Source organism: Camelus dromedarius, chromosome 17 (assembly GCF_036321535.1).
Source record: "Camelus dromedarius isolate mCamDro1 chromosome 17, mCamDro1.pat, whole genome shotgun sequence".
In the NCBI taxonomy this organism is placed as follows: Eukaryota; Metazoa; Chordata; class Mammalia; order Artiodactyla; family Camelidae; genus Camelus; species Camelus dromedarius.
Genome location: NC_087452.1, coordinates 4,302,355 through 4,317,629, shown reverse-complemented (window position 1 = coordinate 4,317,629; position 15,275 = coordinate 4,302,355). Strand labels below are relative to the sequence as shown.

Sequence of the window (15,275 nt, the reverse complement as noted above, 5' to 3'; positions counted from 1 at the left end):
TAGGTGCATCGGTCGTTTCTGCTGTAAATGTAAGAAGGTTCTGCAGATTTCTAGATATAGAACTTAACTGACATGTCAGCATTTAGATAGATGTACTTTTTTTTCTCTTTACTGTGCAAAAATGAGCAGAACACTGTCCTTAACTTTGTAGAGCCTGCAATTTGTGGATTAAGCAAGTATTTTGAAGTTCCACTTCAATGTCCACAGTAACATGAGAGAGCAAAACTTTTCTACTCTTTAAACCTGTATCTAGAGTCAAGCTTATGATTTGAAGTATTCACTTAAAGACAGGAACATAGAAGACCTGAGAAGACCCTTGTTTTCATGAACTGTAGGACTAACTCAGTAAAGTCCTGGGCGATAGCCCCGTCTGAAGAAACAGTTCTTGATGGCCATTTGGCTCTCACTGGTTGACTGGCTCACAAAACAAATTTTGGATGTAACTTGGTAGTATTATGGTTGTCAAGTATTAGTCAATTCTTTCAAAAATCATTATGGGCTCAAGAAACAGAAAATTGCCAAAATAATCAAATTAAATCCCAAGTCTCCTGTCATCATATACCCTATTTTTTCTTTCTTTTTCCTTTTCCTCTCTTAAAACCGATCTGGCAAGAAGGTAATATTTGAAGTCAGTCTTCAACTACAGGGACTCCAAAGCATCTGTGAAAATTGAGGTTTTGTTCTGTCGTGCAGATGTTTGGTTTTTACAGCAGAAATCAGGATATTTGGGGATCACTAATTGAATTGATCCCCTACCCTTTAAAAATAGTTTACAAAATTACATTTGTATTCTTAATATAGGGTCATTTCCTCTAAGGGCGAGAATGTATTTTGAATAGATCCCTCAGCTCTACTGGACAGGATGGAAATTTGGTTCGGCTTTCCTCCACAATTGATTACATCTGCTCTGTATACAACTGCAGTCATTAATTGCAAAATAATTTGCTGGTTTAGTTCCATCAATTTCCTTTTTGTTTCAGTCCTCATAAAACATAAGGGCACATTTTCAAGTCAAGAATTATATTTGAGGTGATGCAATCAAGTTGCAATAAACTTATTTTATCTTTGTGAAGAAATTTTGACTTTGAGATCACTGTTGCTAAGACTGCCTAGGAAAGCTTGCCAGTTCTGCTTTTAATGCTGTTTATTTTTTGTCCTTTAAAAAAAATGATCACTTTTCGTATTGATGTAAAATGTATTTCCTGTTGCTTGCACATAATTCTTGTAAAATTTATCTCCTATTGCTTATTGGTTATAGACATATAATATTTAAAGTCTAATGTATATAGTATCGATGGTATAATTTTCTCTGTTCAGAAAAGTCGAAGAAAGCTATCATGAACTTGATAATAAGGGCGTCTTTTGACTTCTTATGACAGTTTACTTATTCTGTTTAGAGAGTGGAGCACTGTTGATAGGCGAGTATTCAGTTGGTTCTTGCAAAGGCCAAAAAAAAAAAGAGGAATTAAATGTCATGGCATCAAAGACCATGTAGTTCAACACTTACAGGACTGCAAACGTGACTCAGGAGATCCGTTTTGGGGGGTCTTGACACGAGTGTGTTGCACGGAAAGCGGCCAGGTGATCTGTACACAAGAGGGGAAGCTCAGCAGCTAGGTTGTGACTGGTTTCGCCCGTTATCCTGATGAATGAAAATCCTGCTGTCAAGATCCCCGACATTAATCACATTAATCATATTTTTTAAATGTGTCCTCTTTATTTTAATAAGATAATTTAGTCTTTAAGAACTTTGAGGGAGGGTACAGCTCAAGTGGTCGAGCGCATGCATGGCATGCAGAGTCCTGGGTTCAATCCCCAGTACCTCCTCTAAAAAAATACATAAACCTAGTTACCCCCCCAACACACACACAAAATAAAGTTAAAGTAATTTAAAAGAAAGGAATTTTGACTAGTGAATATTTCATATTCAAGAGCTGCTTTTCATGTATGAACTAAATAATAAAAAAAAAAAAGTGTAGGCTGTGCACTTAAAAAAATAATCTGAACCAGAGAAGAATGGACCCACGTTACTTGTGCGTCATTCAGCTAGGTCTCCCCCTTCCCACTGAGTTTGCACAGAAAGTTTTCATAAATATGTGAAATATATTTTTCATAAATATAAAATGTTAGTGGAACCTTTGCTGATTAGGATGTCCTATTATATAAATAATGGATTTTTTTTATTTAAAATAAAACTGACACCCTTAAAAATAATCTCTCAGCAGCTTCATAAAATTCTGGAAAAATGGTTTCACAGATTTTTGTGGCACTCAGCATTTCTGAGGTAGTTCTCTCCTTCCTTGTAGGCAGAAGCATTAGTGTTTATTGCAAAAAAAAAAAAAAAAAAAAAGGAAGGCCTAAATGGCAAATAAGTTTAAACTTCAACATGTTACTTTTTGTTTCTTTAGTCTTCTTTGTGGTGTAAGGGGAAATTACCCAAGGGTAACTCTCAGGAAATAGAACAAAGTCGAAAGTCCCGAAGCACGTGTGCTGCTCCTCCTGCAGGGCTTTGCGATCCCGGGCAGGCTGGCCTCCTCCTCCTTTTCCCACTGCTGCCCTTTGCCACTGACATTTCAGGCAGACTGTGTGCCCTGCTGTTCCTGCAGGCCGCCCTGCGATGGGCTACCTCAGGGCCTCTGCTTCTTGTGACCTGTTCTCTGCCAGAATCCTGCCTGGCACTCAAGCCCCAGCTCTCACACCTGCTGTTCCGCACGACTCTGACTCCCCTTTCTTCCTCTGCTGTGTCTCTTACCTTTCCTGGAGCACCAGGTTCTTATAATAAAGCAAGGGAGCCATCAGATCTTTATTACCAAAAACTAAACTACTGACAGCAGTAAAAAGGAGAAGTTATGGGAAAATTCAGGGAAACCCATCAGAAGACCAATGCAGTGTCATGAACGAGGCACAGGGAGCGGTGAGAAGAAATGGGACTGAGGGAGATGCCCACACAGTGACCCGTGTCCGAGAGGAGCGAGGCTGTCAGAGGGGATTCGAGGCATCCAGCTTGGGTGGTGGAGTGAATTAAGCAAGAAAGGAGGGCAGGAGGAGACCGTTTGGAGGGAAATGGCAAGTTTGGTTTTACGTTGTGTTTGAGGTGCTGACGGGATGTCCAGCATCCATGTGTAAAGAAATACAGGAAGGGGTGAAAAACAAGGCTCCAGATCCCAGGGGAGATGGGGCAGCAGGCATTAGCCCATTCTGTGAGCTGGGGAGAAGGTCGCACCGGGAATAACGGAGTAGGAGTGAAGGAAGAGGGGCCGCCAGGGAGGTCTGGAAACGAGCAGCCAGAAAGACAGGACAGCCAGAACAGCAGAGGAAATTCTGAAATAAGAAGGTGGAGAGGTCAGCAGTGTTAAAGGTGGGGGAAAGCCGGGAAGGGCCCCTAGATCGGGCCGGGAGAAAAGCTTTAGGGGTTTTTAAGAGCAAAGTCTTGGTGAATGTAAACAAAACAAAAACTAGACGGCAGTGAGTGAGGGAGTCAATAGTAAGGTGGAGAGGAAAGTATCTTCCCTCAAACAGGTGTCCAGTGAATGAATTAAATGGTGTCAAGTAAGACTTCAGAGTCGGAAGATGAGGCCGTGGTGTTGCGCCCACCTCTGCTTTGGAAAGGAGCCTCGGCAAATGTGTAACTGTCCTCCACAGATAGTTTGAAAAATGCTGCCCCTAAAAAAAGTAACTTAATGTTCCTGCTGACACTGCTCCTTGTTTTACTTTAGAGGAGCTAGGAAATAATAGTTATTAGATTACCAACTCCTACAGAACCTTCAAATGCACACATTTCTTCCCCCTCCGGAAAGGTGGAAAAACACAGCTTACTGGCAACAGTCGTATGAAAAGCAATAGTGTTATGTAAGTCGCATATACAGACCACAGCTTTTGCAAAATAAACTTGTTAATAGTGGAAAAACTGATCATGAGACATGGCCTTAAGTGTCTTTATATATATTTTTTTTATTGGAGTATGGTCAGTTTACAGTGTTGTGTCAATTTCTGGTGTACAGCACGATGCTCCAGTCATATGTGAACATGCATATATTTGTTTTCAGATTCTTTTTCACCACAAGCTACTACAAGATATTGAATATAGTTCCCTGTGCTTCACAGTATAGCCTTGTTTATTTTGTGTAATTGTCAAAAGCCTGATATGACTGCAAATTCACCCCTTAGGTGTTAAAAATAAAAACATTTAAAATAAGAATTAACTTAATTCATCCTTCTATTCTATTGACCTATTATTTTGAAAATCTGCTTTAACTAATCTTTGTAATAAGATTGTAAATAAGTAGCCTTTATCTTTAATACCCCCACAGGTAGGCAGGTGTTTTTAAAACATGACATGAATTGTCATTGAGAAACATTGATTGTTTTGTAGCGCTATACCCAGATCTGAAGAGCAGGATGCGTAAATACTCCATGTGCTTAGAGTGTGTGTGATCAGTAAATCAGTAGCAAGGATGCAGTGCTGAATCTGTCACGTGCTGGCAGAGGGCTGCCTTCAGTTCAGTAAAAGTGTATCGTATCAAGGTATGCTGGGGGAGGGTGTAGCTCAAGTGGTCGAGCGCATCCTTAGCATGCACCAGGTCCTGGGTTCCATCCCCAGTATCTCCTCTAAAAATAAACAAAAACAAGTAAATCTAATGACCTCCCCTAAAAGAAAAGAAAAAAAATTTTTTTAAAGGCATACTGTTCTAAACGGTCACGAGAAATGAAGAAGTCTCTACCAAACCTATTTCCCGAAGGGAACATACTGATTCTGATGTTGGTGGTTTTTTAAACCAAGATACGTGAATTCTCTGTAGGCGATGGGTTATCCCAGATGTGACGCTGAATACCAGTATTCTGGAAGTTGCTCTGTGTGACAGGTGCTAGATCTCTAAAACAGACAGAATGTGTCTTTTTTCCCCCAAGGCCTCAAAGGCTAAACAAATATTGCTTTAAAAAAAAAAAAAAAAAGAGTGCATGGCGTGTTCCCCAGTCCTGTGTGTCACTGAGATGTGTGGAGTTCTATAGCTACATCTGCAGCTACAGGGGGAGCCTTTAGAGAGCTGCGTTTCCACGCCCCTCATCACTGATAAAGCAGCTGAAGACCAGGGAAGCTTTTCACTGAGCTGGAACCCCTTCGAGTGGCCGCTCCCACTGCCTTCCAGAGAGACGAGAAGTTCCGCCTCGGTCTGGCAGAACACATGAGCGCGTCCCTTCTGTCTTTCAGGCAGTGGGAGAAGGCGTGGGAACACAGACTTGCAGAAGGGCATGCTCGGCCTCTCTATCGCCCCCTCTTCTTGGTTCTCCGATTCTCTACCCAGTGGGGGAAACTGATTTCAAGAATGACTTCACTAAAACACACCACTCCCCAAATGAGTTACAGAGAGATAGAGATATTGATAGGTAGACAGAGAGATTGGGTTTCCAGGTTTGTTCTTTATCTGTGGGGAAGCGCCTCGGTCCGTGGGGCGTGGCTGCCGTCCTGGTCTACAGCCTGCAACAGCCGTGGCTGCCCCACACCGCGTTGTCCCTGAGGAGTAAAAGCTGTGTTTAAGTGTTGCTGTGGGCCGGGCACCGTGCCACACACTCTGTGCCTTATCACACGAGGTGGGCAGGTGTTTTTCCATAATAAAATCGACATTTTCTCCCTTCAAAAGTACATACCAATAAAAAATTGAGATTTCTGTATGTTTCAGGCAAATTCAGTCCCATCAAATGGGATCTTTTTCATCCCTTTTGTTGAACCTCTGGTGTGTAAAAATGCTGGAATCGTCTGTATACTTAGTTGCACTGGTAGTTCATTGAACCTAATTTGGAGCATGGGCATTTAGTGATACAGAAATGTGTTCCTAAGATTTAGCCTTTGCGGGAAACTTCAGCTTACAAAAATTCATGCTTTATTTAGATGGTAGCAGAAAGCTTTCGCTTTAATATCTCCAAATTCTAGAATGATTTTTTAAAGTTATTTCCTGCAGTTTTGGTTAAGTTTTGGGAAAGCAGGGCTGGCAAGTATAATAAGTAGCTATCTTTGGCTGTTTGTTTATTTTAAATTAACTTTTTTGATTATGTATTAGGAAAAAAGTGCTTTCCTATGTATGCAAACTTTTCTGTGTATTCGTAGTTTATTATCTGTGAAAACGTAACCAGAACCTAGAACAATGTCTGGCCCCCAGTAGACGGTCGGTAATTGTTCAGAGCGAAGAGACAGTCTCGTGTGCTCCGCAAAGTAACTACAGTCAGAGAGCGGCAGGTTGCTGGTGATTCCAGCCACCTGTGGTTGCTGTGGTAACTCTGGTTTTCTCCAAGTCTTACACCAAAATTTCAGCAACTTTTAATGTGCCATAATTCTTCCTGGGTGCTTTCTCTTACCATCACTTTCCCAAACTTCCCAGTGTGCATACTGTCTCGTTTTCTGTTTCTCAGCTTGATATTTTTGAGTTTAATTCATCGGGCATTTACTGTGCACCTGCTATGTGTGTGTGTTGTCACAGCCCGGAGCACAGATGAGAAAACCTGGTGCTCGTATGGTTATGTTCTGGTAGGGTAGCCGCACAAACCAGCACAGTGGTCTCCTGCTAGTTTGATACATGAGCTAAAATAATACACGTGTAAAAACAGGAGCTCATCATTTAGGAAGCTTTTTCTGAACTGTCCCAAACCCAGTTTGATGTCTGGCACAGTGGGGTTGTGCAGCAGGGAAAGAGAGAACACTGTGGGTGATGCCCGGGCTCGGCGCTGTGACGGAGAGGGCAGTGAGGGGTGAGATCACATCTGAGGGGCAGGGCCCAGGAGGGCGGGAGCAACCACTGCCCATCCCTGCGGAGCCGGACAGAAAGAGAATGGGAACGAGTGAGGAGAGACAAGATTTTTGACCCCCAAATGGCGATTGTTTAAAGATTCCCATTTGAAGAGGTCATGTGCAGAAGATACAGTTACCAAATGATGTAGACTAATTTAATTTAAAGGAACCTTAACTGAGAGGGAAAATCTCCTCTAACCCAAAGGCCCCCTAGAGGTCCCCTAAGCACAGAAATTGTATTAGTGGGCATTAAAGCTTATTTAGGGTCAACTGAAATGAATTTATGAATTTGAGACTCACGGGTGCAAAGCAATCTCTTCTCTAGCAAGTTCAAAATAAAATTCAGCAAATATTCGGGTGGAACTGTGTTCATGTGTTTTTATGTCTAATGGTATAAATGCTACCGTTAGCATAATACTGTATAGCAAAGCACCATCCGCTATTCGCTGCTGTACGCAGCAGCCAGAGCCCGAGTGCCGCTGGGGATACCAGTGAATCTGACAGTGTCTGGCCTCGAGGAGCTTACAGCTTAGGGAAGGGGGCTGTCATAAAACACGCCACTGTGACAGCATCTGGCAGGTGTGATAGTAGAGCTGTGCACAGGGTAATGTTGGCTGTAACATCCAGATGCCCCCGTCATGGGGAAATGCAGAGAGTCCAGAGTGCGGCCCCAGAGTCGCATTGCTCAAAATCATATTTCCATGTGATCCCACAATTCCACTGTTGATCCAAAGGAAACAGAAACACTAACTGAAAAGATACCTGCTCCCCCGTGGTCATTGCAGCACTGTTTACAGCAGTCAAGACGTGGGGACAACCTGTGTCTGCTGATGGATGAAAGGACAGAGAAGTTGTGATGTGTGTGTATATAATTATTATATGTATAACATGCATGTGTAATACATACATTCAGCCACAAAAAGAGAAGGAAATCCTACTGCTTGTGGCAACATGGATGGACTTGGAGGGCGTTACATTGAGATAAGTCAGACAGAGAAAGACAAATACCATGTGATCTAAACGTGAAATCTAAAAAGAGAGAAAAATTGAACCCACAGATGCAGAAGGCAGACTGGTGGTTGCCAGAGACAGGCGTGGGCTCGGGGGCGTGGTGACGTGAGTTTACGTGGGATGCTGCGTGTTAACTAGACTTACTGTGGTGACCGTTTCACAACATACACAAATACGGAATTGTGTATATGAAATATGAGCTATACTGTACACTTGAAACTAATACAATGTTACATGTCAATTATAGCTCAATTTTTTTAAGTGTAAGCTTTAAAACAATGTATGTAAACACCTCGAAAGAAGTCTGATGACTGGTCAAAAATAACGATGATGATGTTTTGCTGATAGCATTGGTGTGGAGGAAGAAAAACATATTTGAGTTGGAAGAGTTACAAACAGATAGTTTTTTCTCTGACCTAAGCTTGACAAACCTCTCTTAAATGTTCCTCTTTGCCTTTTTTTTCTTCAGTTTTCTTCTTCCTCACTTCCTCACCCTGCAGGAAGCCAAATGTTAAGGAAATTGTCTTTTTGACAAACATCATTAAGTGGTAATCCTAGAGTGTCAGGGGGATGATTATGGCTTCTCTCCACTGAGTGCAGAAGTGCTGTCTGGACTAATGATACGAAGGACAACACCGTCCGTATTTCTTTATAACAGGGACGAAACAGATCTTACAGACTCCCTAGGAATGAGGCCTGTGTCTGTACAACTTTGAACTCTGCAAAAGTCCTGTCTTTAATTCACGAAACATCTTGCTCCTTTTAGTGCATGACCTTATGTCAAGTGCTGGGGATACAAAGATGAGTAAGACATTGCCCCTGGCCTTCCAGGTTTTCTTGTAGAATGGGGTAAATAGACATGTGGAGTAAATACAGCACAGTGTGAGACTGCTATCATTGACGTATGCACGGAGGGCTGTGGGAGTTCAGGGGAATGAATAAGAAACACTGCTCAAAGAAATCAGAGAAACCCTCACAAAGAAGATGACATTTGAGTGGGGTTTTGAGGGATGAGTAGGAGCTCACTCTCAATTATTTCATTTGTAAGTAAATATACTTTCCTTGCTTTGCCAAACCCCTAGATTCTTTTCACCTTCCTGGTGAGATCATGCATTACTTTCTTTAAAGAAGTGAACAATTTAATTTTTACTGATACACTGAGCGATTGCTGTGAAATAAAAACATGAGCAAAGTTGTAGATAGAAACCAGAACTTAAGATTGGCAGAGGGGAGGAGGGGATCTTACGACGGGGTCTCCAGGCCTGAGGGAGAACAGTGCACATTAGGAGCAGCAGTAACTCTGTCACTCATCCTGCCGTTTCTCTTCCTCTGCAGCCATCAGGTTTGGGCGGATGCCACAGGCCGAGAAGGAGAAGCTGTTGGCAGAGATCTCCAGTGATATCGACCAACTGAACCCAGAGTCGGCGGATCTCCGGGCCCTGGCAAAACACTTGTATGACTCATACATAAAGTCCTTCCCGCTGACCAAAGCCAAGGCGAGGGCGATCTTGACAGGAAAGACAACAGACAAATCAGTTAGTTCTCTTCTACTGTCTTCATTTGGGGTGGCTGGGTGTGCTGTGGTTGTTTTCCCTTTGGATAATTGATTCACCATATTACACACACACGTGCACACATACACACACACACACCCCTAACAGCCAACAATCAGGCTGAGTCTGAAACACTGGAGAGGAAATGCTTCCAGAGAGGGTAAGTAAACATTATTTTGAATAAGAAAAAAGTCCTTCAAGTCCCCTAATAAAAATGTTTGAGATTGGCGCAAAGAAGTACAGGCCATCTTAACCACAACGAATGAACTGCAGTCCCCCGGGCCCCAGCACGCTTTCAGGACCCGTGTCTTCTTGGCGTCAGAATAACTGGCCACGGCCATAGCCCTTCGGGCAGCCCTCCTCTTCTCTGGGAAGGGCCTGAACCTGGGTGTGCGAAGGGAATTATTCCACCCTGTTACTGTGTCATTCAGGAGAAGCCCTCGAGTTACCTCTTGGGAAGTTCTCCGTGGGGCATAAAAATCCATTTCAGATACTATGTCGCCTTTCTTTCCTTGCGGCACTCTGCTGATTCTTCCCGGGACCTGGAAGCTCTGTCCTTTTACTGTGTATCTGAACTTGATCTTCTGGGCGGCTCTGAGCAGCCAGGGCTCCTGCAGGGGGTTCTCAGACATCTGCAGCCTCCTTGATTCCCCAGAATGGGTTATAATGGTTATTGAGTCAGGTTTTCCAAGAAGCAGAATTCTTCCCTGATAGGAAGTGGAGAACGCAACTGGGAATTATATTAAAGCAGAATATAACGGTTCTGAATTCTAGTCCCAGCCTGCCGTCGGCTTGCACGGCGACCCGCATCAAGCTTCCGTACCGCAGTTTTCACAGGCAGGGTCCGGCTTTGAGAATAAGGTCTGAGCCGGGTAGGAAGAGCCACCGAACACATTCAGAAGGCACTATCCCAACCCTCGAAACCCTTTTATGCTGTCAGTTATTTTCAGATGAACACCTGTGGGAGAGCTGTACAGTTACTGGACAGAAATGTGTAACTTTTCCCCCCACTCAGTTATGTTTTGGGGAAATTTTTCTCACCCTTTAATGTATTTTGATGACTGTCTCAAGATGTTATTTTTTTCCTTTTAGCTAAACCATAAGAGTAGAATCAGCTAATAGGAAAAGAAGGCTCCTAGGGTTATCGCTACTTAAAAAGCCAAATGTCAAGAAGGACCGGGGTTTTCTGACTCCCAGCGCGGTGGCTGCTATCTCAGCAGCATTATACCTGTATCCAGTTGTTCACAGTTTCTTACGCTCTTGCACGTTTATTTTGTTCGAGACCCACGACAGCCTCCCAGCTGCTATTATTACCCTCTTTTTTAAATATGAGGAAACCGAAGTCCAGAGAGGTGAGACGTTTTGCCCTGAGATCACACAGCGAGCGTGTGGAAGAGGCACAACGTGGCAGAACGTGGCTCCGCGCCGGTGCGCTCTGCGAGCGGCGCTCTTCGCGGCCGCGGGCCCTTCCCGCCGGCCGGCAGCGGCCGGGCCGGCGGGGACGCTGGGGAGGTTCCACCTCGGAAGGCCTTCTGAGCTATGGTTTACCTTGACCAATATTAGAACAGCAGGGAGTTTCCACCTTGTTCTGCTGTCTCTGTGTACTGACGTTCAGGAAATGATCCTCGTGCTGTTTCGTTCTTCTCGAACTGCAGTGAGTAGGGTTACGTCTTCCACGGGCCGTCGTAAAGCTGAGTCTGCGCGTTCGTTAAATGGGAAACTCAGGACATAGCAAAACAAAAGCAAAATGAAGACCTCTCCATAGGTGATTTGACTACAGGAAATAAACTATGCATTTTAAGACAGAGAAACACAGGAAAATTAGGGTGAAGTGGCAAAGGGGCTTCACAGTGCCAGGCAGCTTGCTGAGAGCCGGCGTGGGACAGGCAGCCAGAGCCCCTGAACTGGGAGCCCAGTGATGACAGGGACAGGGCCCAGCACGCTGTTTACTCCACAGTTTGCCTCGGGCCACTTAATTTCCAGGAACTGCTTTCTCACCTTCTCTTTATCTCCCAGGCCAGACCTGCAATCCACACTGGAAATCCTATTAATTTAACAGTACCTGAAAGATCGGAGGAAAGCATTAAAAAAAAAAAAAATCCCCAGTAGTGAAGATTTTAAATTATACTCTCAGAGGCCAGCATACTCTTCTGTGTGTTACTGAAGGGCCCAGAGCCCAGTCCACTGTAAATCACTTTAAAATCTCACTCCAGTTGACTCCTTGGCTCTAAATCTTTGAGTTAAAACTAGGGTAATTGTAGGATAAATAGGTATTAAGCTATTTTAAGGGAAAGGGCTGCAAAATGCTTGATTATTGGCTTCTCGAGTTTGCCCTTTTCCCCCCAGTAGTAACTCGGACTATACTGCTCATAATAGTTATGCAGAATGTATTTGCTTAATTGAATTAAAAGCTGCTGCCTATGCCCTTTGAAATTCTGGACTTTCAACAGAGGGCCTCTCGCCCAATGTTTGCTCACCAACCTGGACATCATTAATGACCTGGATGGAGGCAGAGTTGCCTCTTGTTAGCATCTGGAAAGGAGAGAGAGACTGGGCCAAATTAAAATAACCCAATCCCTGATTACACAAAACTGAAATAGAATTGTTTGGCTCCCTTTTTTCTCCTTATCTTGCAAAATCAAATTAAGCTCTAGTGGAAAGAAACAGTTCGGAGAGGAATATGGGAAAGGGGGAAAAAAATCAAAATGTGATTTCCGATGAGACTAGAGATTTGTTCTTTATCTTACGTGGTCATGTTATTCATTTGATAGCATCTCTTGGCCAGGGCTTTTGAAAGTTAAGATTTGCATAGATAGGAAAAGTTTTGCCGAAATGCAGACTCTTGAGAGGGTGGGGGATGTGGAAAAGGGGCCGTGGTTGGCGTAGTCAAGCAATCCGGGTCTCGCTCTATGCCCCACTTGAGCTGATGTCATTAGAGTTGGTTAGGCCAAGCCTGGGGAAGGCTACTCAGCCTGGTGAATGACCAGTTACCCAGAATCTTTGGAAAAGAAAATGACTTTTTTGAAGAGGCCATTCTTAAAATTTATCTTCCTGCTCCACTTAACCACTGCGTGTCCTCTCTCATTTATAAAGTGCCTGCTAATCTTTCCTCAGGCCCAGCGCCAGCCGGGCCCTCCCCCCAACCCTGCCCCGAACTCCCTTCTGTCTGTTATTTCCTAGTGTTGTCTCTTTGGGATAGGGTGCCCCTACTCGCATTGGCTTGCCTAAAAGAAAAATGCTTGGGAATTTTAGGCTCAGGGCTAGGGAACGGTGGGAAGTGGAGTCACCAGCTGTGGGTCCCCAGAGAAGAAATTTTAGGAACCATTGGCCTGTTGGCCACCCTCAAGCCAAAATGGAACTGATTCTCCCCACAGTCTGTTGAACCTTTCCGTGGCTTGTTCCAGCCCAGACCTCTCCTTTGAGACATCCCACTGAACTCTGGAAACTGTGAAAATACTAGAACTAGGGCGCACTATCTCAGGAAGGCCACCTGAGAACTCAGTGGACTTTGGAAGTTCCCAGCGTTTGACTATGGCCCTGATGCGATGATCACACTGGGTGTGTGTCACCGTCACATGATCCCATGTTTGTTGATGAAAATGAACAGAGAGTGGTTTTCAAAAACCACTTTCAGTGCCTTGGTTTGCCATAAAACAATAAATAGAAAAACCCTTGGTGTGTCGGCCAACTTTTCCCTCTGTATCTGAGAGATGGGGAGGCCCTCCTGGCTGCACTCTGTCTGCAAGTAAGGAATAAAACGTGTTATTTGTACTGTATCGGACTTTGGGTCGCAAAGCATCCCACTGCCTAGGATGGGTCTCTGTGGATTCACTGTTTTTTCCATTACAGGGGCACGCTGGTGCCTTCCATAGTGTGTGAAACACAAAACCACCGAATAATAAACCTGGTATGGAAGTGTAAGCTTTTGGAAAAACAGCTCTGTACCCATTTAAATTTTTGCATCCTAAAATTTACTGTGGCCGTCAAATCTAGTAACTCAGACTGTTGGAAGGATGTCTGTCCTTTAAATCCTGCTCTCGCAGCTAAACAAAGTGCAGTCTCCTTCCCCCTTGTTCTCTGGGAAAGCCTGACTGAGCTGGAATTTGCTCCCCTAAGAAGAAAGATACCAGAGAAACCCTCACAGGAAAGAGCCTTAGGCTCCGCAGCGCAAGTAAAGAGCAGGACGCTGGTGCTGATTCCTTTCGATGCTGCTGAAGATATTGGGCTGGAATCAATAACCCATAATTCATATTGAAAAAAGAAATTCCTTTATTACCAAGACTGTCAGGGAGAGCTGAAGATATAACATATCTGAACCAATGGTGTTCTTTCAGACAATAAATTTAAAAGATCATGTTCTATATAGTTAAGAAGAAAAGCATTTGAATTTTCTTTTCTTTAATGATTAGATTCAGTTGGCCAGTACCCTTGTTTGCCAGCTAACTAACAATTTGGCCAGCAGTAGATGTTGTTTATTTCTTTAAACAGCTGTGGCTGGTGTGTTGGTTCATCCGAGTGTGAATAATTCTTCCTATTAAGTTTTTATTTGTCTTAAATTTCTAAACTGTGCAGGTAATCAGGATTGCATTTGAGAGGCTTTCCGACTGAACTTCAATCGCATACGGCACCTCTGGGAAATAACAGTTCAGACCCCAGCACGTAAGAGCTTCCAGTTAAAAAGCCCCAGTTCCTCCCAGAATAGTCAGTGTATTTAAAGAGGCAGAAGTGGGGAAGTCATGTAGAAAACAGCAGAAAGAGAAAGGACTGAGTCATGAGTGGAGGAGACAGGTCTCGTTCAGGGTTTGCTATAAACAGCTGTTTGACTTTGGAAATTCTCTTGGCTTCAGTTTTTTCATACCCAGTCAGAGAGATGACTTGGGTTACGTCTGAAGACTCCTCTGGTTCTATCGGCCCCATGGTTTTCAACAAGAGGGGAATGGAAACCACAGGGGAGAAACCAGCAGGAAGTGGAGGAAACCCAACCAGTGAGTCTTGGACGAACTTTCAGCCCCTGGAGCAAATCAAGAAGAGGCGTGTGTGTCTCAGGGGATGAAAGTCAGTCCAGAGTATAGAAAGGAAGAAGAAAATCAGAGGGAGGAGGAGACAGGCCTAAAGAATTCAGTTTTCATATTTGAGCCTTTGCTTTACTCTGTCAAGAAAACCAAGACCATCAAGAGGGCCCATGAGTTGGGGCTCACCTCTTTCCAGGCCAGTCTTGACTCTGGCATGGCCACCAGGTGATGGTCTGTGAGAGGCTGGAGTTGTCTGCTGCACTGGTTTCAGTCTCCCACATTGCAGAAATCACCAGACTTATCTGTGCTTTGTTAGTCGCTTTTCTCATTTATCTTCTTTAGCTTGCCATTTTATGATTCGAGAGGAGCTGTAAACCTAGAGCATTCGCATATGATCCTTCACAACTCTTCTATTAAGATGCTGGTGTTATGGGACTTCTACGTAACAATGTAATTCGATTTGTCCACCTGGAAAAGTAAACTGTTACTACTCTGCTTTGCTTCTATTATTAAGCCAGCTTCCCCCGTGACCTCTGGGTTCTTCACAGCACGTGTGCAGTAGATCTATAACTAATTTTGATTATCTATAAAAACCCTTAGTCCCATCCTGGCTTTGATATACAGAGCTATTTTTGAAAATCAAAATATATCAGAATAAATCACACTTGATGTATCTCTCCAAAGAAAACTAATTTCCCCTTGCAGAAACCATTTTGTTTCCCTGGAGAAACATTGTGTGTGAGTGCAAGTTTCTTCATTCTGTTCTCACCTTTTTCTGGTCTGTCCAAGATGGAAATACAAGCATTTATAACGGCCAGAAGCCGGTTCGCTGCGAAGCTAACAAAGCTTCAGGGCCTCTCTCTTGCAGAGCCCCTTCAAGTGCCCTGGGAAGGGCCTGAGCGATTTTGTTCTTAAAAT

General features: G+C 43.7%; 1 protein-coding gene across 3 annotated transcripts in view; it reads left to right on the top strand.

Moving 5' to 3' along the window:
• Positions 1-15,275, top strand: part of PPARG (peroxisome proliferator activated receptor gamma) — a 117,165-nt gene that overhangs the window by 83,914 nt on the left and 17,976 nt on the right. For all 3 annotated transcript variants that reach the window (XM_064496247.1, XM_010984921.3, XM_010984920.3), the window contains one exon: positions 9,128-9,327. In XM_064496247.1, coding sequence (XP_064352317.1) covers positions 9,128-9,327 — 200 coding nt within the window. The remainder of the gene's footprint in view (positions 1-9,127; positions 9,328-15,275) is intronic.